Consider the following 22,561-nt stretch of genomic DNA (forward strand, 5'->3'; position numbering starts at 1 on the left):
CTTGAGCCCAGGAGTTTGAGGTTGCTGTAAGCTAGGCTGACACCACAGCACTCACTCTAGCCCAGGCAATAGAGTGAGACTCTGTCTCAAAAAAAAACAACAACAACAACAACAAAAAAAAAACACATGTAGTCAAAATTACCCTTTAAAACCCCTTAGGAAGGCACCAGAGAAGAGGCCACATTTCATCTCTCAGTTTTTTCTCCAATGTTGAGATGAATTGCTATTTCTTAAATTGAGCCCTGAGGAAGTAGCTGGCTTGTATTTGGAGCCATGTTGGATGAAAAATACACTCAATGCAGCAATATGTGTGTGCTTTCAGTACCACGGGGTACACATTCCAACCAAAGGAATAGCACATGTAACCAAGAGGGGGAACGGTCGATTGGCATCTCTAGTCACATACCCCTTAGGCGCATATGCTTATTGAGTGAGTTGGTGGGCAGAATTGCCTGCACCATTTAAATCATTTCTCATTTATTTGTTCTCATGCTCTCTTGAAAGAGAAAGAAATAATAAACTAGTAACTGAGACCAACAGGATGGAAAGGAAGAAAACAGCAAGAAGAGAAAGGTAGAAGGAAAGGTAGGAAGTGCGACTAATATTAATACGTATGAGTAGGAAGGAAGGTAGAAACCTATAAAAGTGAAAAATAACCTAGAGGATCCTTAAGACTGAGGTTGCTTTTAGCCAAAATAATGAGGAAATCAAGAGAGGAAAAGATACGTAGTTAGAATCATAAAAAGGGAAAGTTGTTATAAGGAGTTTGTCACTTCCTTTTGCTTCCTTTTCAGCTTTACATGCTGCTGCTCTTTCTGGCCATGTCAGCACAGTGAAGTTATTATTGGAAAATAACGCTCAAGTAGACGCTACTGATGTCATGAAACATACTCCACTTTTCCGAGCCTGTGAGATGGGACACAAAGACGTGATTCAGACACTTATTAAAGGTCAGTTAATAAGAGTACCCCTAACTACTCACTCTCAAAAGGTAGGAATTCTTGCATGCTCTGTTAGAAATAAAGCTTTACATAGCAAAGAGCCACATGGGTAGAAGGATGAAGGGAAGAGCATCCAACCTGGCATCAGGAACTTCGAGCTCTACTCCTAGCTCCAGTTTCTGGGAGTTGATTTTAGAACAGTCATTTTACCTGCCTGATCCTGTTTCATTTTATGTAAAGGGGAGTGATTCCTACCCTGACCAATTTACAGGCTTATTGTAAAAATCTGAAGTAGACAATGTATGTGGAAGCATTTGATAAGAGCAAAGTATTTAAGGCAGCAGTCCCCAACCTTTTTGGCACCAGGGACTGGTTTCATGGAAGACAGGTTTTCCACAGACCTGGGGGGGATGGTTTCAGGATGATTCAAGAACATTACATTTATTGTGCACTTTATTTCTATTATTATTACATTGTAATATATAATGAAATATACAACTCAACATAATGCAGAATCAGTGGGAGCCCTGACCTTGTTTTCCTGCAACTAATGCCACTGCTAATCTGACAGGAGGCAGAGCTCAGGCGGTGATGTGAGAGATGGGGAGCCGCTGTAAATACAGATGAAGTTTCACTCACTCACCCGCAGTTTACCTCCTGCTGTGTGGCCCGGTTCCTAACAGGCCACGGACCGGTACCAGTTCACAGCCCAGAGGTTGGGGATCACAGATTTAAGGGACTGCTTTTTTAACTTGTATTCTTTTTGATAAATGCTATCTATATTAGACATTTTCATTATATTTTTGCTTTTCCAGGTGGAGCAAGGGTAGATCTAGTTGACCAAGATGGACATTCTCTTCTACATTGGGCAGCGCTGGGAGGAAATGCTGATGTTTGTCAGATATTGATAGAAAATAAGATCAATCCCAATGTGCAAGATTATGCAGGAAGAACCCCTTTGCAGTGTGCTGCATATGGAGGATATATCAACTGCATGGCAGTTCTCATGGAAAATAATGCAGACCCTAACATTCAAGACAAAGAGGTAGGAATTCTGAGTCTTTTCTATATGAAGTTTGCTTGAAAGTGTTTAGAGTATTTCTTCTTTGTTGTAAACTTAAGTAAAACCACAGTTTATCAAAATGAAGAGATCAGGGGGCGAGCAGGGCGGGGCCGCGGGCGGTCACCTGGCCCGGATCCTGCCCCGCCCCCAGCACCAGGGCCAGGATCGGTGCGCTAGCACGTGGGCGCAGCCGCAGAGCTAAGGTCTGGCTATGTTGCCCAGGCTGGAGTGCAGTGGCTATTCACAGATGCAATCCCACCCCTGATCAACAAGGGAGTTTTGACCTGCTCCGGTTCCAACCTGGGGCAGGTCACTCCTCCCTGGGTAGCCTGGTGGTCCCTCGCTCCCGGGGTTCACCATATCAACCCCGAAGTCAGTGCAGACATCTGCTCGGCACAGCACATGACAGCCCAGAGCTTGGGCTCAAGTGATCCTCCTGCCTGAGCCTCCGGAGTAGCTGGGATGACAGACAGACCTGTGCCACCACGCCTGGCTGCCTGGAATTGTTAATTGCTTTGTAATAACAGATGCCTGGTTGTCTCCCCATGGGACTGAGCTCTGGCAGGGCAGTTCCATATCTGCTGGGCTCCACTGGGCTCCCAGGAAACACATAGTGTGGGATTGATGGGCCCCTGCCCTCTCTGGGTTCCAGCCATAGGCCTTGACCTTGTTTCCCTGCAGAGCAGAAACCTCCACCTTAGCTGGTATTCAAGGCCTGAGGCCAGGCGTGACCTCCTCAAGTCCCCCTAGGGCCCCCCGAGCCGTGCACCTGAGAGCACTCAGTACCAGGCCTTTGCAGGTGGTGACCTGGTGCGTGGGCTGCCTGCGTGCTGGCACCGAGGGAAGCATACAGATTCCGTGATGAGTGCTGAGACATCCACATGCAGGGGCTCAGGGTGGGAGAAGGGCTGGGACACAGGGAAGAGAAAGGAAGAGCAACATCAGGGCTGTTGGTGGTGACAGATGGGGAAACTGAGGCCAGAGAGGGGCTTGCCTCGGGACGCACCTTTGTGGATATTCACGCGCCCCTGAGCCCGCGGTTAGTCCCTGTGAAGCAGTGTTCACACAAGCCAGGTGCTGGGTGGCTTGTGTCCTGGGCCTGCTCCTTTCTCCTTCCAGCCCCAACTCAACTCTACTTCCCTCTGCTGGGCGAGGAAACTGGACTACAGAGAGGCCTGCGGGGGCATGGCACCCAGCCCAGCTCACCCCAGCCCACCGCTGCCACCTGGCAACACTGGGACACCGGGGGTCGTGAGCGGGGCAGGTGGGTCTGGCAGCTCAGCACCCAGGTGTCCGGCCAACAGAAGTCTGGAACGAGACAGGGCTTGGGAGCTCAAAACACAGGAAGATTCAAGGCAGAGGAAATCTCCTAGAACAAAGTGAAGCAAAAAGACCAGAGCTGGGAACTGCAAGAGGAAAAGAGGAAACAGATTCCACGTGGGACAGAGGAAAATGGAAGGAAGTTGTCAAAGAAATAATAGGAGGAGACGCCCAGGACCGTGGGACCAGAGTCTCCAATGAGCTAGGACCCTGCAGCTTGTGCTGGGGACACATGTCTGGGATCCAGGGACCCCTAAATGCTTCCAGGTCACATTCCAAAGGATTAGGAGGGAGAACACGTCTGTTGCCAGGGAAGGTGTTGCCGGATCCCTGAGTGTGTGTCAAGCGAGAGGAAGAATCAAGGTGTTTCGGGCCTTCGAGGTTTTCACTGATTAGCTTAGTGTTCTGGAAGATGCACTCCAGCAAAACAGGCGAGTCAGTAAACGAAGAAAGAAACAGGTTCTGCCCCGGGAAGGTCCTGGGGAGGCCTGAGGGTGGTGGCGGAAAGTTTGGCTGTGTTGAAGAACTGTTGGGGGCATCTGTCATCAGGAGCAGAGGTGACTGCTGGTGTCTACACGCAGTCAGGGATACGTGAACACTGGCCTGTTTAATGTTTGCAAGGATTTACTGATAACGCCCCTGCAGCCATGTATTTTTAAAGTCTTAGGCTGGGCGCGGTGGCTCACGCCTCTAGTCCATGTAACATAACATATTCACAGGTACCAGGGATTAGGATGTGGACATCTTTGCAGGGGAGCGCATTATTTTTCTGAGACTTTCTTTATGGTCTAGCATATGATTGATTTTGGTAAATGTACTGTGTACGTTTGAAAAGAGTACTAATTCTGCCATTGCGGGATAGGGCACAGAATTGTGTTCTTTAGGTCTTCTTTATCTCTGCTGCTCTTTTGTTTGTTCTATCAACTATTATAAAAGATGGGTTAAACTCTCCCACTATGATTATGGATTTGACTGTCTCCCTTTAAATTTTGTCAATTTTTGTCCTGTATATTTATAAGCTGTGTTATTAGATGCATACAGATTTAGGATTGTGATATTTTTCTCTTTAACTCCTTTAACCCTATGAAATATCCCTCTTTAGCAATGTTTCATCATTTTTTTTCTTTTATGACTGAACATTTTTAAGAATCAGGCCATTTATTTTATAGAATTTGACTCAATTTGGGTTTGTCTTATGTTTTGTCCTAATTAGCTTCATGTTTCATGTTTTTGGTTAGGATATTACATAAGTGATACTGAATCCTTCTCAGGGTATCACCTCTGGACACATATGATACCTCTTAACATAGTGTGAATTATGCTCACTTGGTTAAGATGCCATTCGTTTTCTCCACTATATACTTAACGTTTTCCCTTTTGTAATTAATTTGAGGAAGGAATTGCTTATATTGTTGAGTTAGCATAAATAACCATGTGTCCAAAAATACTTACTCCAGATGTACTTGATTTTTGTTCATGCCTGTAGGGAAGAACAGCTTTGCACTGGTCCTGTAACAACGGATACCTTGATGCTATTAAATTACTACTAGACTTTGCTGCTTTCCCTAATCAGATGGAAAACAATGAAGAGAGGTAAGCTATGATACAAAAGAGCATAATAATGTTCATCTCACATCCTGTCTGCTAGATCGAAAAAATCTCAAGTTTAAATATTGGATCATAAATAATAAGTATACTCATATGGAAATGCTACATTAATCAATTCTGAACCAGAAGCAATAAGCAAAAGTCCCTTGCAATGTTGATTTAGATTCATGGGACTTATAACTATTCAGAACTTTAGATATTACCAAAGGCAAGCTCATATTTTGCAGTGAGGAAACTTTAGGCCTTTTCTGGCTTGTGGCTAGAATAAGGTCAGTGAAGTCCTGACTGACCAGGACCAAGAATTCAGTTAGGCCAGAGAATGTGCTATATTCAAGAGGTTTCTCTTGTTGGAGAGGATATTAATCAGTTAGTGAAAAAGAGTTGCCACCTGATCACCCTAGTGTTGATCAGTTGGTACCAATTTGATGGCGAGTACAAGTGGATCCCATTCTTCTGATCTTGTGGTGCCTCACTTTGGATAATGGGCTTAAGTTTAATCCAGGAAAGTATAAGAGGTTCTAGATCACTGTCGTTTCTTATGATTAATATTCCATTGTATATATATACCAAATGATCACATGGCAGTAATACTCTCCAGGAATTAGGGGGATAGGGGGGTAAACCCGCAACTAAAGGACACGGGGAGCATTGTAGGGGGGAAGGGCATGCCTTTAACCCTCGCTTGGGTGAGGCAAAGACATAAAGTGTAACCATAATGTTTGTACCCTCATAATACCCTGAAATAAAAAAAAAAATTAAAAAAAAAAAGAGTTGCCACCATGTAGCATGAAAACATAAGGAGAAGCTAAAGTGAAAGTTCAGGGTTTAATCTAAACACAGGTTTCTTAAATAATATAGGGTCCACAGAGGTATGCTATGATTGTTGCCGAAGAACCAGGTCCAATAAAAATGGCCAGACACAATGTGAGGTCTAAGCAAGAGAGATTCTTGGTGGTGTTGGATCCAGGAAGATTTTTTTTAGTAATTTGTAGTTAACAACTAAGTTTGTGATCAGACTTTCATACCTGAGCTCCCTCTGGTCCAGGTCTGTGTGTTGGGTTTTTTTTTTTTTTTGACTTTTTTTTTTTTTTTTGCATTTTTTTTTTTATTTCAGCATATTATGGGGGTACAGATGTTTAGGTTACGTATGTTGCCCTTGCCCCCCCTGCATGTTGGTTTTTATTGTTTATGGATGCTCTAAAGTGGCCCCTGCTATGACACTATCCCTTTCTATTAGCAGATGGGAAAATTTATAGAAAAGGAGTGACTTCTCTAGGTCAGCTGTCTCAGAGGAAACACCTTCCTCCTTCATAGGACCAACCTCTTCCCCACTTCTTTCAGAACCTTTTCTCATCAGTGAGAGAGCTGGAGATGTCTTCCTTTGAAACTTGGAAAAAAAAAAGCAGGAGATCAAGATTAAGAATCCTAAGAATTAGTATCATTTGTTTCTATAAAGAACTTATTTTATATAACAGCATTAACAGTCTAACTGCTATTTTTTAAGAAAACAATAGAAAAATTTTTTGGTAATTCAATTCCCATATTTATGCTAAGCCGTCAATTTCAGACCTAAGTAAGGTGTTTACTGCTTTTTGCAATAAACATATGTTAATTGTAGACAAAAAGACCAAAGGAAATCCACCTAACTGCACTGCCAATCTATAGATAAAAAGTGACAGTGACAATATTCCAGTCTTCCTTAATGTTTCATCAACAATGCACCTCGATGTACAAATGTCAGGACTTGGCACTGCCCTTTATGTTTATTGACATTCCAGTTTAGGCATTCTGCTCATCCCGTCAGACCATTCCCACATGGCAAGTCCAATTGCATCTTATCTTTTGTCTTTGTCTGCATTGTTTCTTGGCTGGTTACCATCACGGTTGTGCTAATTTTTACTTCTCAGGCATTAACACTAACCAGTTGATGTCTGCTGTATAGACATAATTTTTGGCAACTTCTGCCGACTTTCAGTCAATAACTATCTGACAGGCCCACTCTAACATCGACAGGAATATTCACAGTACTCGAATGTTTCTAAATTGAACTTGGGTTGGAGAAAGATTGAGTAGTAACAATCACATGCGGTCAGTTTCTTAAACACTAGATATGCACTTCAATCTTAAAACCTTGCTAGATGTTTGGATTTTGTCTATTTGAATAAAAAATTGACTAATAATCCTAATTTGAATAAACCAACTGTAAAAAAAAATTTTGAGAAAGTTCAGGGAATTTTATTATAAAGCGGACACTAGATTTTACTAAGAAATTCTTGTTAATTTTGTTAGTATAATAATGACATTGTGACTATGCTCATAATATTTATAGATGAATACTGAAATGCATAAAGATGAAATGATAGGCGTTCAGAGATTTGCTGTAAAATAGCAAAGATAAAAAGAAAGATGTTGGGTGAAGCAAATGTAGCAAAAAATTGTTAAATTTGAGTGATGAGTATATAAGAGGATTATTATGATATTCTCTCTACTTTTTTTCTTTTTTTTGGAGATAGAGTCTTGGTCTGTCTCCCCAGGCTAGAGTGCTGTGGCATCATCATAGCTCACTGCAACCTCAAACTCCTGGGCTGAAGCTATCCTCCCCCACCCCTCAGTCACTGGGACTACAGACGTGCGCTACCACACTCGTCTGACTTATTTTTTCTATTTTTTATAGAGATGGGGTCTTGCTCTTGCTCAGGCTGGTCTCAAACTCCTGACCTCAAGCGATCCTCCTGCCTCAGCCTCCCAGAGTGCTAGGATTACAGGCATGAGCCACTGCTTCCAGCTCTCTCTACTTTTTAATGCTTGAAGTTTCTCATAATAAAAATAGGTTTTTTATAATAAAAAAATTACAATATAGTTTTCAGCCCAGAAGCAGCCTGAGAGATCTAATTCTTCCCTTCTTCTTTACCACTTTTACAGATGAGGAAACAGAAACTCAGGGAAGTTAAGAGAATTCCCAGGGCCACATAGGTCCTCTGACTCGCAGTCCAGCATTCTTTAGGGTATAATATGCAACGTGTTATTCCTTTTGTCATATTTGTAGGTAAAGGCATAGTTTGGGCCTTAAATGTCATAAACAAGAGTTTTGATAATCCTGCTTATATACTATGGAAAAGACACTATGCATTAATAGCTATAGAAAAAATTATCAAGCTTACTAAATATATATGTCATTTGCATATTGATTTTAGAAACGGTTTTATTTTGTGGGAAACATATTCAATAATTGATACATGTGTTGTAGAAGAATTACAGAACTGGAAAATGGGATCTTAGTTCTAGTCTACATTCTGTAGACACTAGTTATAAGTCATTAAATATGAAATGTCTGATTTCAAATCAAAAGTTTTGTTTATTATATCTCAAACAGGAAGCAGTACAGTTAGTCAAAGTATGTGCCTAAACTGTCGACACAGTTTTGCCATCTTAACAGTAGCTTGTTTATGCCAGCAGCCAAGAAGCCTGTAGAGTGAGTGGCAATGAAATCACCAAAGATGTTTTCCACAGCTTGTTGACAATTGAATACTTTTCCTTGCAAGAAGTGGTCCAAAGCCTGGAAGAAGTAGTAGTCAGTTGGTGCAAGGTCTAGTAAATACAATGAATGACAGAGTTTCCAAATCCAGCTTGTGTACTTTCAGCAGCATTGTTTTTTGTGACATGTGGTCTTGCAAGAGGATTGGCCTGTCTCTGTTGACCAATCTCCTCTGCTTAATCACAAATATTCTCATCATTTCGTCCAGTTGGTTGCCGTAGACATCCACGGTAATCAACTGACCAGGTTTCACGAAGTTGTAGTGGGTAATACCAGTGCTGGACCACCCAGACAGACACCATTAGCTTTTTTTGATGAATATTAGGTTTTGGACTGTGTTTCGGCACTTCATCTTTATCCAACCATTGTGCCAAATGCTTGTGATAGTCAAAAAGAATTCATTTGTCATCACATGCAACAATATGGTGTAGAAATGATTCACCTATATGTTGTGACAGCAAAGAAAGGCAAGCTTCGAGACGATTTCTTTTCTGACGCTCGTTTAATTCACACAGAACCCATCTATATAGTGTTTTTGCCTTGCACATTTGTTTCAAATGGTTCAACATTGTTGGAATAGTAATGTCAAACCTTGCTGCTACTTCACGCATAGGTTGAGATGGATTTGCTTCCACTACAGCTTTCAGCTCATCATTATCCACCTTGGTCTCAGGTCACCTGTGTGGCTCATTTTCAAGATTAAAATCACCAGAACGGAACTTCTCAAACCATCGACATACTGTGTGTTCGTTAGCCACGTCCTTAGCAAATACTTCGTTAATGTTTCGAGCTGTCTGCTCTGCATTGGTTCCACAATGGAACGCATATTAAAAAACATGAATTTTTGACTTATCTATGATTTCACAAAAATTGCTCTAAAAAAAATTTGTAAGATAATCATAAGCCAAACCATACATTTGAAAGACTGAGGATGTACCTTCACAATAAAACAAAAAAAGTGTCAAAGTGAAATGTCAGAGGTAATAACCGTCAAACTTAGTACTTAAGGAAATCGGACATTCCATATTTAATAACCTAAATACATAACCTTTGGCAAGTTGCTTAACCTTTCTGGGTCTGCTTATTTATTTGTAAAATGAAGATATTGAACTAAATGACCTCTAAAATTCAATTTAACTCCACTATTGTGTTGTTTGATGACTCTATGATAATTTTTCCATTAGAGAAAAGTACAGTCATGAAAGGTATTATAGAATATATAGTAAGTTTTTTTTTTAATTCTTCTAAATTTACAAAATGCTACCTACTTACAATGTTTTAAAGTTTATATAGGTACCTCTACTTATAACTCTGGTTCCTGAACAGTAGTGGCAAATTGAGCTGTCCTAATATGGGGGTTCTTTAATGTCAGCATTTGGGGCTTCCTCCCAAACTCATGGTTTTCTTACTCAAGTGACCAAACCCCCCTTAGCCTGGAAGCCTCTTCCTTTGTCCTTAATGTGACTGTTAGGTGAGTTTTAAAGAGAGATCATTTCTTTTCTGTAATCATTGGATGATTTTCTGTGTTTAATCATGCATCCATATAATCATCATTTTTTCCACCTCATAAATCACCTGATTATTTTCCCCTAACACCTCTGATTTCACTGGACTAGTCACAGTCACCCAAGAGGAATTGGCATCAGTGGCAGTCATTAGGTGGTCATAAACAATAGCTTGGTCCTGTGGAAATAATATTTATGGTAAGCAACTATGGTGTCACAAACCAAGCAGCGATGCTGATGTTTATCAACTGCTTGCTGTGTGCCCGGCACACGGCCGTCCTCTTTACATGTATATTCCATTGTCTCCACATGCCAATGGAATGTGCAGTATCATCTCTGTAAAAGATGAGGAAAGCTGGGGCTTAGAAACATCAAGTAAATTGTTTAAGAAGTGACAGTCATCACTCCCACTGTTGGGTGATAGAATTGGGGGGATTTTTTTTTTTGCTTCAATTTTTGTACTTTTTTACAAAGTTTGAATTCTTAAAATACCATTTTTACAAAATAGTCAGTTTTCTTTGGAAAAAAAGAAACCATATCTGCCAAGATATTAACAGTGGTTTGTTCTGAGAGTGGGAGTATTTTATACTGATAGTTATTTTCTTCTGTTTATCCAACTTTTTGTATTTTCAAAAATAAAAAAGATAATTCAAAAAGGAATTTGCCTAAAATCGCACATGTAGAAAGGAGCCAATTGAGATTAAAACATATGACAATAATACCCATCTTTTCTAAATAATATATTTATCAAAAAGGTGATGTATGCGCACTGAACAAAATTTCAAAGGGCATTCCGTGAACACTAAATGTCCCTTCTACCCCTGCCTCTGAGACGACCAGTTTCCTACCCAGAGGCTTCACTGTTCTAGTTCCTTGGGAAACTTCTGGACATATTTTTCCATAGATAAGCATATAAGGATATATTCTTTTTTATACAAACGGAACATGCCATAATAACTGCTCTGTTTCTTACTTTTTTTTCTTCATTTAACAAGAAATCCTGGAAATTGTTCCTTATTTATTCACATACAACAGTAATGGCTGCCTTAAACAGGTGACTTCATTATACTGATGGCCTATGCTTTATTTAACCAGTCCTCTGTTGATGGATATTGAAGTTGTTTCCATTCTTTTGCAATGACAAACTGTGCCTCTATGAGTATCCTTGTACTTAAAGCATTTCGTACGAGAGAGCAGATCTATAGGATAAATGCCCATAAGTGAAACAGCTACTTGAGTGTGCATATACATGAATAATTTTTGTCGATATTATCAAATTGTCCTTCCTAAAGGTAAAAGTAGTATATGAGAGAGCTTATCTTCCTCTGTCCTTGCCAGTGCAGTGTGTTACTAACCTTTCTGATCTTTGCTAATCTGATAATCAGTGAAAAATACTCTCTCATGTTAGTCTTAATTTGTATTTCTCTTAAATGAGTGAGGTTGAACATATTTTTGTTTACGAGCCATTAGTATTTACTGTTCTGGGAACTATCTATTATCTTTGTTTCTTGTCTGTTTTGTTTTTTTGAGACAGGGTCTTGCTCTGTCACACCAGCTAGAGTGCAGCAATGTGATCATAGCTCACTACAACCTCAAACTCCTGGGCTCAAGCGATTCTCCTGCCTCAGCCTCCTGAGTAGCTGGGATTACAGGCGTGCACCACCACACCCAGCTAAATTTTCTGTTTTTCACAGAGACGGGGGTCTTGCTCTTGCTCAGGCTGGCCTTGAATTCCTGCCCTCAAGTGATCCTCCTGCCTTGGCCTCCAAAAGTTCTAGGATTACAGACATGGTTGTCCCAACACTATTTAATAATCCATCTTTTCTGCAGTGATTTAAAGGGCCATCCTTATCATATACTAACTCTCTTCATTTAGAGGCATATTTTCTATTTCATAAGCATTAAGTATCAGTAAATCATGGGCTCAAACTTATCAATCTCACAGAACATTATTTGCAGTACTTTTTCAGATAGACATAGGGAATTATTTGACACATGGGGAAGAAGGAAAGTGATCACATGTTCCCAATAGCCCCCAATTTGTGAGCCAGGGAGCAAAACTCAGGAATTGACATGGTTAGCAGAACAAAGTGCTTGACCCCCAGCTGTATTCAACCTTGTTTTGTGCCTGTCAGAGAAAAAAGGAACAGCCCTGATATTGAGAAGATGGCTTTGCCTGGGGAATATTCCACAACTTAGAATGAAGTTTCCTTCTGTCGCATAATAATATTGCCAGTTTAACTATGCGTTGAATTACATTCCAAAACTTAAGAAAAAAAAAAATCTTCCTGCTGCTTTAGGTACACACCCCTTGATTATGCTTTGCTTGGTGAGCGCCATGAAGTTATCCAGTTCATGTTGGAGCACGGCGCCCTGTCCATCGCAGCCATACAAGACATTGCTGCCTTCAAAATCCAAGCTGTCTACAAAGGGTACAAGGTCAGAAAAGCTTTCCGAGACCGGAAAAATCTCCTCATGAAGCATGAACAGTTGAGAAAAGATGCAGCTGCCAAGTAAGTTTGAGCTGTGGAGATTGTGTTCTTACCACTCAGAGTCAGGGTGGAAGGGGGTGGGGGGTGGGGGTGGTCGCAGAGGGAAAGAGGAAAGAAACTGAATTATTTTTGCTCCCTATACCCGGGTCACCTCTCCCCTTCTGCTCAGCACTTCATCTCCTGGGGACTGAGGCTGCCGTGAAGAATGAAGGCCTAACCTTTCCTTGGTGGCTGTTTCTCTAGATCGGTGCATGGCAGGGAGTCGGGGGTGGGAGGGGTGTATTGCTACCTATAGTAAGCTAAGAGATAACCACTCTTCTCATTTTTCCTGCCTTTCCGAAAGTAACTTATGCCAATATCTAACCTACTTTCACTAGACCAATCTAAGTCTAGTTTTTATTTGATGAAAGCAACCAACTTGTATAAATAACTTGCTCTCCTCCCCTCATTTCTTAATAAATCTGTACTAAATAATTTATTCCAGAAATAGTGATTGAATGCCTACTATACATAACAAAACCCTTGGCTAAAGCCTAGGGAGAAAATGGCTAAAAAAAGCAAAATCCCCACTTCAGGGACTTCACATTTTTTGGAACAATGATATAAAATATACCAAATAACCATTTATGCCTATTACACATTGTGATTATTTCACATAAATGATTGGTTTTATATTATGCTTTAGTTTGCTTTTTCTTTGATACCTGTGTTGGGAAAATAAAGTATTTTAAGTAGCAGCAGTGTATTGTATTAGCAAATACAGATACAAAACCTCTGATGGTAAACATGTGGACATGCAGAGCCTTGAAGGATAACTTCTTGACTATATCATGAATGTTTCCAAATCTAGAGTTCTTCCAACTCTTAAATCCTTCCACATCTTGCCTATAAGGGGAAAGCATAGTGTAAATAAATAACCATTAGGAGTAATAATAAGAGGCAAGATAAATGATTCTAGTGAGAAGTTAAATACCATTAGCACTGGAATGCTAACCATAATGTCAGCCTTCAGTAGATAAGATTGACAGAAACACAGCATTTTCTGTGACTCTGAAACTACTGAAATAGATAGCATAGTAGGAAATATTATCTTGTACTCTTCTTTTTTTTTGGAGACAAAGTCTTGCTCTGTTGTCCTAGCTAGAGTGTAGTGGCATCATCATAGCTCGCTGCAACCTCAAACTTCTGGGCTCAAGTGATCCTCCTGCCCCAGCCTCCCAGGTAGCTGGGACTATAGGCGCACACCACCACGCCTGGCTAAGTTCTCTATTTTTTTGTAGAGATGGGGTCTCACCTTTGCTCAGGTGGTCTCTCTAACTCCTTGCCTCAAGCAGACCTCCCACCTCAGCCTCCCAGAGTGCTAGGATTACAGGTGTAAGCCACCATGCCTGGCCACTGTACTCTTCTCTTAATGAGACTCTCTTCACTGTTGCCAAAGAATCTAGTGTTAACCTAAAAGCCTTTTCACATCTCTTTTTCCAGCCTTCTTATAAAATTTCTCTGCATGTGAGTGACAACACTGAGTAGGTAATGCACATGACAGATTATCCTGAGTTGCAAGTAAATATTCTCTGCAAGGGATATAATGTTCTGTTTCCTTTTGCTGATATTTCCATAAATTCCAATTTAATGTGTGAGAATCTGTTAATAGAATTTGAAGTTGTATCTACCTGAATATGAGATGGGGCTCTACAAAGGCAACGTGACTGCCTTTATGTGTCCCCAAAAAGGAATGTATTAATCCAAACACATTCCACCTCATTATTAGAGAGAGGGGGCCCTGGAGTGCTCCTTTCCCTTTCCAGGAGAATAGAAGGTTGTGGTAGAGTAGAAAGTGACCTGGATTCAAACCCAGCCTCTGATACTTACTTGTGATGATTTGAACACGGCATTTCTCTTTGAGCCTTAATTTCTTCGTCTGGAAAATATGACAGATTAGACCAGTGGATTTCTAGGCAGCTCTCTAGTTGATTTCTAGGTACCTCCAGTTCTGCAGAAACCCCCGAGTCTTTGTCGTTAGTGATCTGCAGACCCTCCTTCCTCTCCTTTGCCTTTGGTGCTGCCCGAGGTCTTATGCCTGGGCCTAAGAGTTTGGACTGGCATACTATGGGGTCAACTTAGAGCTGGCAACTAAGAACCTATGTGTGAGAAGATTTCCTATACAGGGGAAGGGGTTAAAATATTGACATGCTTAAATAGCACAGTGGTTTACATATTTTTTTTTCTTTTGTGATTCCCAGAGCAAAGAATATGAAACAACAAAGGGATCTAGGAAACATCTAGTCCAACTCCCTCTCTAGTTGTTACCCTAGTTTGTTTCACTGCTGTGGAAGATAGGGCCTCTTTGTTCTTGGTTTCTGAAGTTAATTTTTAAAAGCCCTTTTAAGTGGGAGCTGTGCTTACTTGTGACAGTATTTTTAAATTGCCAAAATTCAAAAACTGTAATCTCTTTTACTTTACTCAGTTACAATCTTTCCTTTATTGAATGTTATTATTAGAAATAAATAAATTTCTTACAGTTTAACCATGGCTTCCTACAATCACTGTAGTATAGATCCCCAGGAGAAATATTTAAATGGTGGAGAAACTGATTGAATTTGTTTTAATTTTATTTCTTAAAAGTTATTTCTTAAAATCTGAGTCAGTGTTTAATTTTGCTTTCAGTTTTTGCTTTAAGGAACAAAAATCAGAATAGTAAACTCGGTCCTTGCTGCTGCTGCATCGTTGACTGAGGGGGCCTGGGCACGTCACGTTCCCTCAATGTCTCTTCCCCAGTTTATCACTCTAGGAGGGCAGAAATCACCTTCCTTAAAGTGAGGAGGTAAAAGGAACTTGCGCAACTTGAAGTGATTTCTAATTTACTGATAGAGAAACTGGGAGAGAGAAAAGTTGTAGTCATGTTTTCTTAGGCAGGTATTTTAGAAAATACTATTTAAGAAATAGCCATAATCCATTTAAGAGCACTTTATAACTCATGCTGCACTATGTATGTTGTTGCCAAAATGAACATTACTATAATTTTCCTGCCAAATCATACAGCTGAATGCACACTAAAATAAGACCATGTTTATGCTGATCAGCCTTCTTCCTTCTTCCTTGAAGCTTCCTTTCTGTCGGGTTCTTATTTCACTCTAATCTCAGATCTCCTCTAACTCTCTGACTCTTCCCTCTCAGGGCTTTTTAATTATACCATCTCCACACTGAAATCAGCCCCAAAGGCAAACTCCTTAGACTTCTACTCATGCTATACTTTTTTCTCTGGAAAATGTATCCGCTCTTAAAATTTAGATTAGTTCAACTCTATAGATAACCCCTTAATTTGTCTCACATCCTGGCCTCCTGGAAACCATATCTTCAGTGGCCTACTGGGCATCTCCACTTTGCTGCTTTTGCCACTTGCCACCACTTAGACCACTGGACATTTCCGTTTGCTGTCACTATCACTTCAGACTATGTGAAACCTATAGCTCATCACCACAACCTGTCTCATCACTTATCTCCTTGCTGTCACCACAGATTGGGTTAATTCTTCATTTGAAAGTCCTTTATGTCCTTTTGTTTTCATTCCTCTGTGCCACCACTCTATGTGGGCCATCATTCTTGAATACCAGCCATGATGCCAGGTAAGACCTTCAACATTTACTTGCAATTATATTTCCAAGCCTTATTTCTCTCTACTACCACGACCCTCCCACCCCTCCGCGCTTGATGTCTCAGCCATCCTGGACGTTCTTCACTTCTTCACTTGCCATGCTCTCTGGGAAACCTGAGCTGCTTTCTGGCTAGTGTATGTGACTGAGTGTGTCTCTTAGAGTTACATAATCAAGTCCCGTGTTGGTCATCCAATTCGAACTTTTGTGATGCTTAAGTCCCTTCTACAAAAGGTTGTTTGTGTCCTTAAATAAGTCAAGTAACAGGGAATTCTGTACCTCTGAAGATAGCACATTCCATTTGTGGAGGATTCTGTCTGGCAAGTTATTTTCTACCTTTTGGTCTTGAAGCTACTCCTTGAAACCAAAGAGAAAAGTCTAAATCTTTCTCCATAAACCACCTTTCAGATGTTTAAAGGCAGTGCTCATGGCACTCCCACTCCTACCGCAGGTCTCCTTTTTGCTTTATAACTGACCCCAGTGCAGCCTGCTCTGCTGAACACCACCCCTTTGTCAGCACCTCGCTTCAGGGTTGGCCCATGTGGCCGAGTCCTCTGCTCACAAAGGCATCTGACCAGTGGGCAGTTTCTTCCGTGGTTCTACTTCATGCCATTCCATTTTTCTGAACCTCAGTTTTTCATCAGTAACATGAAAAGAAAGTGTCTTAATCCAGGATGGGCTTCGGGGCTCCATGAATACCCTGAAACTGTATGCAGCATCTTGCGTGCCAGGAGCACATATGCATTTAGATTTTTTTATCATATTCTCAAAGGGGATCCATGAGTCACACATAAAAAGATAAAAACCACTGGACTAAATGATCTCTGAGGTCCCTCCCAGCTGTAACATTCTATAAGTCAAAGGTCCTAAAGCACATGACATTTTCTTATTCCCTGGAGAGGAAGTTAAAGACCAAATATTACTATGCCTGTTATTCAGCGACAATGAAGAGATAGAATCTGACAGACCCCTAGACACCATGCAACACCAACTGAAAAGGTTAGAGCCAAACCTTTTTTGTCTCATGAGGTAATGTTTCCTCTCACTGGAAATGTTCCAGCAGTTGAATTATCATCTCTCTGGGATATTATATAAGGAATTTTTAAAACTACGTAAAGAGCTGGTCTCTAAGATTTCTTCTGAGCCAGAGGTTCTGTGTGAGCTAGGTTGCATATCTTTGCTCATGCATGCTCTTCCCTCTGTCTGAAATAACCTTCTCTCACATCACTCCTCTCTCATTCTTCACATGTAGCCTTTTCCTCTCTCAGTTTAATTAATGACTTCCCCCCATCCTCCCATAGCTCCGTGTAGACTCCTCTCTTAGCATTCAGCACATCTGGAACTGTCAGCAGGAACATACAGGTCTGAGGCCCCATTTGATTGTCAGTTTCTTGACAGCAGAGATAGTGTGTTGCTTACCTCCGTATCTCCAGTGCCTTAGAGTATTTGGGACATAGTAAGCATTCAATAAATAACTGTTCCTACATTCAGTAACTACTCCTACAGTGAGTCTAAGACCTTACATAAGCCGTTGATCACTCTAGGCCTCAGTTTCCCCATCTGTCAAATGGAAGGGTTGGACCAAATACTCTCTTAGATGTCTTTCAGTGCTTATATTATGAATTTCTGCAAGTGTACCACTTTAACTTGTTTACCTTACTGAAGGTACATTTATGTACCACTTATCCCCACTACATTCTCACACATACATTTGTGCATTTGGTTTTCCAACTCCCTACATGTTTATCATGAGCAAATTACCATTTGACAGGTTTATGAAAGAGTTGTGTTCTGATTTTAAGGTGAAACACAAGAACAAAGGGGCTCACCACTGCACATACTTGAACATGATTCCCTAAAACTCTTAGACCCCAGATGTTTACAAGTCTTACCCCTGCCAGATTCAGAGAATATGGAGAAGAGCAAACTTCGGTAAATACCCTAGTTCTTGCTTCTTGGAAGAGACAAGGAAACCTAGCCAAATAGTTGATGATTAATTTGTCTCTGGGAACCAAAAACATACCCATAAGAAACTGGGGCCCCAGTTTGAATAATGTGGATTTTAAGCATTACATTACAGAGTATTCATTAGGGTGAGTGTTTTATGTACATATATGAAATTATTTTAATGGCCCCCTCATGATTCATACTGTATTAGTTATCTCTTGTTATATTACAAATTACCCCAAAACTTAGTGGCTAAAGACAACACTCAACATTTATTATCTCACAGAGTTTCAGTGTGAGCTTTGGTGTTCTGGATCAGGGTCTCTCATGAGATGAGAATCATGATGTCGGCTGGAGCTGCAATCATCTGAAGGCTTTTCTGGAGCTAGAGGATCCATTTCTAAGATATCTCACTCACACGGTGTTGGCAGGAGGCCTCAGTTCCTCCTCAAGAGTGAGTGATCCAAAAGAACAAGACAGAAGCTGCAATGTCTTTTATGATCTAGCCTGAGAAGTCAACACTCTGTAATTTCTTTTTTTTTTTTTTTTTTGAGACAGAGTCTCGTTCTGTTGCCCCTAGCAGAGTGCAATGGCATCATCATAGCTCACAGCAACCTCAAACTCCTGGGCTCAAGTGATCCTCCTGCCTCAGCCTCACAAGTAGCTGGGATTACAGGCAGGCAGAACCACACCTGGCTAATTTTTCTATTTTTAGTAGAGATGGGGTCTTGCTCTTGCTCAGGCTGGTCTTGAACTCCTGAGCTCAAGCGATCCTCCCTCCTTGGCCTCCCAGAGCACTAGGATTACAGGCATGAGTCATCGTGCCTGGCTGAAAGCTAGTTTTTAAATGCTATTAATGGTTATTTTGGTGTGATATGCCCAGTTTCTACATATGATCCAATTCATTTTTTTAAATGATGGAAGCAGATTAAGTGAAATTTTTAAAAAGAGTTCTGGCATTGGGATGAATTTTACTGGGAGGGGTAAAGCAGCTGAGTTCTATCTTGGCTCTGTCTGTAGTTTACCATGTAGCCTTGGGTAAGTCACTTCTCTTGCCTCAGTTTCCTTATCTACCAAATAAGGGTGTCACCCTCAATAAACTGAGGTTTATTCAAACTGAATCTATGAGCAGTGGTTCCCTGGGAGACACATACATGTGGGATCATGTTCAATTCTCAGGAATTGTATTGTGTGTGTGTTGTTGCTGCTGCTGCTTTAATTTTAAGGCAGCAGTATAAATAAAATAGGATATGGGTTATTCATAATTTACAGTTCCAATCCCACCCCCTTTTCCCCAATGATCACTATTATTACATTCACAACCATAACTCTGAAGAACTTCACAATTATGGGCTATGTGCCACCTAGAAGATTTTTTAAATGCAAAATGCATCAGTTTTTGAAAAAAATATATTAATTCTATTCATAAGCTCGGGACCTAATTATATATTCAGATGATTACATTCTTTTTCCTAATTCTGCTTACTTAGTTCTAACAAAATGAAAAATCACCTCCCTGTAAACCTCCTCATTCAAAGCAATCTCCACTTGCTTTTGGGACATCCTGATCACTCTAAAAGGCTGGATCCCCGATTTGTCAGTGGCTGCCTTTGTTGGAGGCCCAGAAAGGTCTGCAGTGACATGATTTGTCCAGGGGCTGACTGCATAGTGGCTTCTTGGAATTGAAAAGGAAGGCTGTTTGGTTTCCTAAAAGAGAAATGACTGCTCAAATAACAAAGTCTAATTTATCACCTCAGAGCCCCTCTTAATGGCAGTGAGATCCATATAGATGCCAACCCAGACAGCCACGCTCATGTGTCTATCTAAAGGGCCAATGTAATTGTTGTAAAGCAGCTCTGTTCGTCAGTGCTGGTATAAAAAGGAGCATCCCACTGCCTACCAGGAGCAAAGCTATTAGATCAATTAGCCGCACTTCAGCTGCCCAGGTGCTTCCACCTTCTTCTGAAAAGCAGCCTTCTTCCAGACAGATCGCACTGATACGGCACCTGCTCACTCACGTCCACGTGACTCAGGCACCGAGATGCCAGGCTGTCCAGCTATCCTGTAGACTGCAGTGCAACAGGCCCAAGTGTCGGCAGTTGGCAAAGATGTAACAAAACCAGAGTCAAATAAAAACATCAGAGCTGTCCAGGAGTTAGCACGACCCATCTGGCCATGTTCTCTGATGGGACTCAGTGGAAAACTGTTAGATAAGCAAATTTGGCCCCTAGATCAGGGGCTTCTCCACACAGGAAGAAAGACCATCAGAAGGGGAATTTAATGAGTTGACAAGGTTTTAAATCAAAGTGTAACTCTGATATCCGTCAGCTGGGTCTTTCCTGTCCTTTGAGATCCATAGTCTGTGGAAGTCTGAATTCTGTGACTGCTCGGAGACTTAGGGTCTCTACCTCGGCTCTTGCTTCCATCCATGTCTGATACTTGTCAGGTTGCTCACTAAAGAAAAGCATGTTACAAGCATGGTAGACCTTACAAAAAGTTGGTGTCATCCCAGAAAATCACATTTCATATCATGCATTTCATATCCCATAACGGTATAGTTGACAGTCCATATTAGACTTTCCTGTTCTCTTCAGCCTGGCTACTCAAAGGTATCGTCAGAGGACCAGCCACACCTGTATAATCTTGAGTCCTACCCCAGACTTGCCAAATCCAAACTTGTAATTACCAAGCTAACCAGGTGATTTGGCCCGTTAACGTGTGAGGAGCACAGCTCTTAAGGCCTTTTCTGTTACCTCAGCACAGGGAGATTCCCTTTGCCCTGGCCCTTGCTCTGTCTCTCATCTTCTCTTTCTTCCTCCTCCCTTCTCTCTCCCTTGTTCTTTTATCTCCTCCCTCCAGGTGAGGAGCTACAAACAAATTTGTCTCCTGCAGAGCAGCCCTTTCTCTGGAGCCTCAGGGCCAGTCACCAGCTGGGCCCTAAGGTCTCGCCTATCAGCCCTCAGTCCTGTCCCCAAGCTTATTAAAATGTTTGTCTAATCAAGGTCCCCCACCCCCTGCCACAAGAGGGACTCTGATGCCAGCCAGCTATTACCATAAAACCACTCCTCCATCTCCTTACAAAAGAAATCCTAAATTTGGGAAAGATAGCTGGTTTCCAAAACAGACCCCTAAATCAAGTCAAGATTATGAGCTATCATACAACTGTTAGACCTGGGAAGCGGAGTTTCTGATGGGAAAGTGACTCACTTGAGGTCATTTGGTAGTTACTGGCCAAAGCAGGACTAGAAAACTTCTTATACTTCCCAGCACGGGGTTCTCTGTGCCTTATCCTTACTCATTCTACTTTAAACTGAACCTTTAAGTGGCTACCAAATTCTCTTCCTGAGTTGTAACTGTGAATCATCTGGGCAGTAAATCTATATTGGGTACCTGCTGTACATAGCAAGGTCTGTTCAAATATCACAAGAAGCAAAACGGACCTGGTTTTTCCATATACCACCTGCCTTTGCCCAGATTTAAATCTTCATTCCCACCTATCCGCCTGGCAAACTCCTATACATCTTTAAGAATCAACAGCTGGGACCTTCTTAATTCCTCCAGACAAAATTAATGACTGCCTCCTCTGTGCAAGCATATGATTATAACATTTCTTCCATTATATGTTAGGTCTGTTTTCCTAGCTGACCACTTATGGGTAGAAGGTTCCTCAAGGAACCTGACCTCTGGGGTCCTGATTTCCATATCCTTAGTGTCCAGCAGAGAAGAGACCAAAAAAACTAGGTTTTTTTCCTCCTATCTTCCACTTGGACATCCCTACAGATTGATGGCACTGGTCAAACAAATCTTGCTCTTAACTCAGCATCTTCATCTTCAAGCTCCTCACCCGTCTCTGGGCCTGGGCTACCTCTGACCCCTCTGCCTCACACTGCTACTTATCTGTTGACCTGGCCTCTCCTGCCCAGCCCTCTTCTATTCTGTTGCTACCCAAGGGTTCCAGCCTAGCCACCAGCTACTTAGGTATGACTTTTTGAAAATCATGCTACCTGCTGGGCCTCATCTGTAAAGTGAATGGGTTTGACTCATTAGCTAGAGCTCTCAATGGCAGCACTGCAACTCACAGGTGTGTTTTAATCAGTTACACAGTGCTTTGCAAGATTTTTTTTTTTTTTTTTTTTGAGACAGGATCTTGCTCTGTCACCTGGGCTAGAGTGCAGTGGCATCATCATAACTCACTGCAACCTCTAACTCCTGGGCTCAAGCGATCCTCCTGCCTCAGCCTCCTGAGTAGTTGTGACTACAGGTCTGTGCCACTGCCCCTGGCTAATTTTTCTGTTTTTAGTAGAGATGAGATCTTGCTCCTGTTCAGGATGGTGAATGTTTTTGTATAATCGTTAAGGTTTGCCAATGGGCTTTTTAAATAAATAGATCAGATTCAAGGTTATCCCTATGACTGTCATTCTCAGTTGCATTCTGATATGCAGAATAAAGTGTGGAGTTCCAGGTAGCTCCAGGGATCAGACACAAGCTTGGGGCACACAC

The 22,561-nt window shown here is 41.4% G+C and overlaps 1 protein-coding gene across 1 annotated transcript in view; it reads left to right on the plus strand.

The window, feature by feature from the left end:
* INVS (inversin) overlaps positions 1-22,561 on the plus strand; it is a 161,632-nt gene that overhangs the window by 122,025 nt on the left and 17,046 nt on the right. Inside the window, exons 8-11 of the mRNA XM_012638269.1 lie at positions 795-950; positions 1,757-1,986; positions 4,811-4,917; positions 12,273-12,485. Coding sequence (XP_012493723.1) covers positions 795-950; positions 1,757-1,986; positions 4,811-4,917; positions 12,273-12,485 — 706 coding nt within the window. The remainder of the gene's footprint in view (positions 1-794; positions 951-1,756; positions 1,987-4,810; positions 4,918-12,272; positions 12,486-22,561) is intronic.

This window comes from Propithecus coquereli, unplaced genomic scaffold (genome assembly GCF_000956105.1).
Source record: "Propithecus coquereli isolate 6110/MARCELLA unplaced genomic scaffold, Pcoq_1.0 Scaffold128, whole genome shotgun sequence".
In the NCBI taxonomy this organism is placed as follows: Eukaryota; Metazoa; Chordata; class Mammalia; order Primates; family Indriidae; genus Propithecus; species Propithecus coquereli.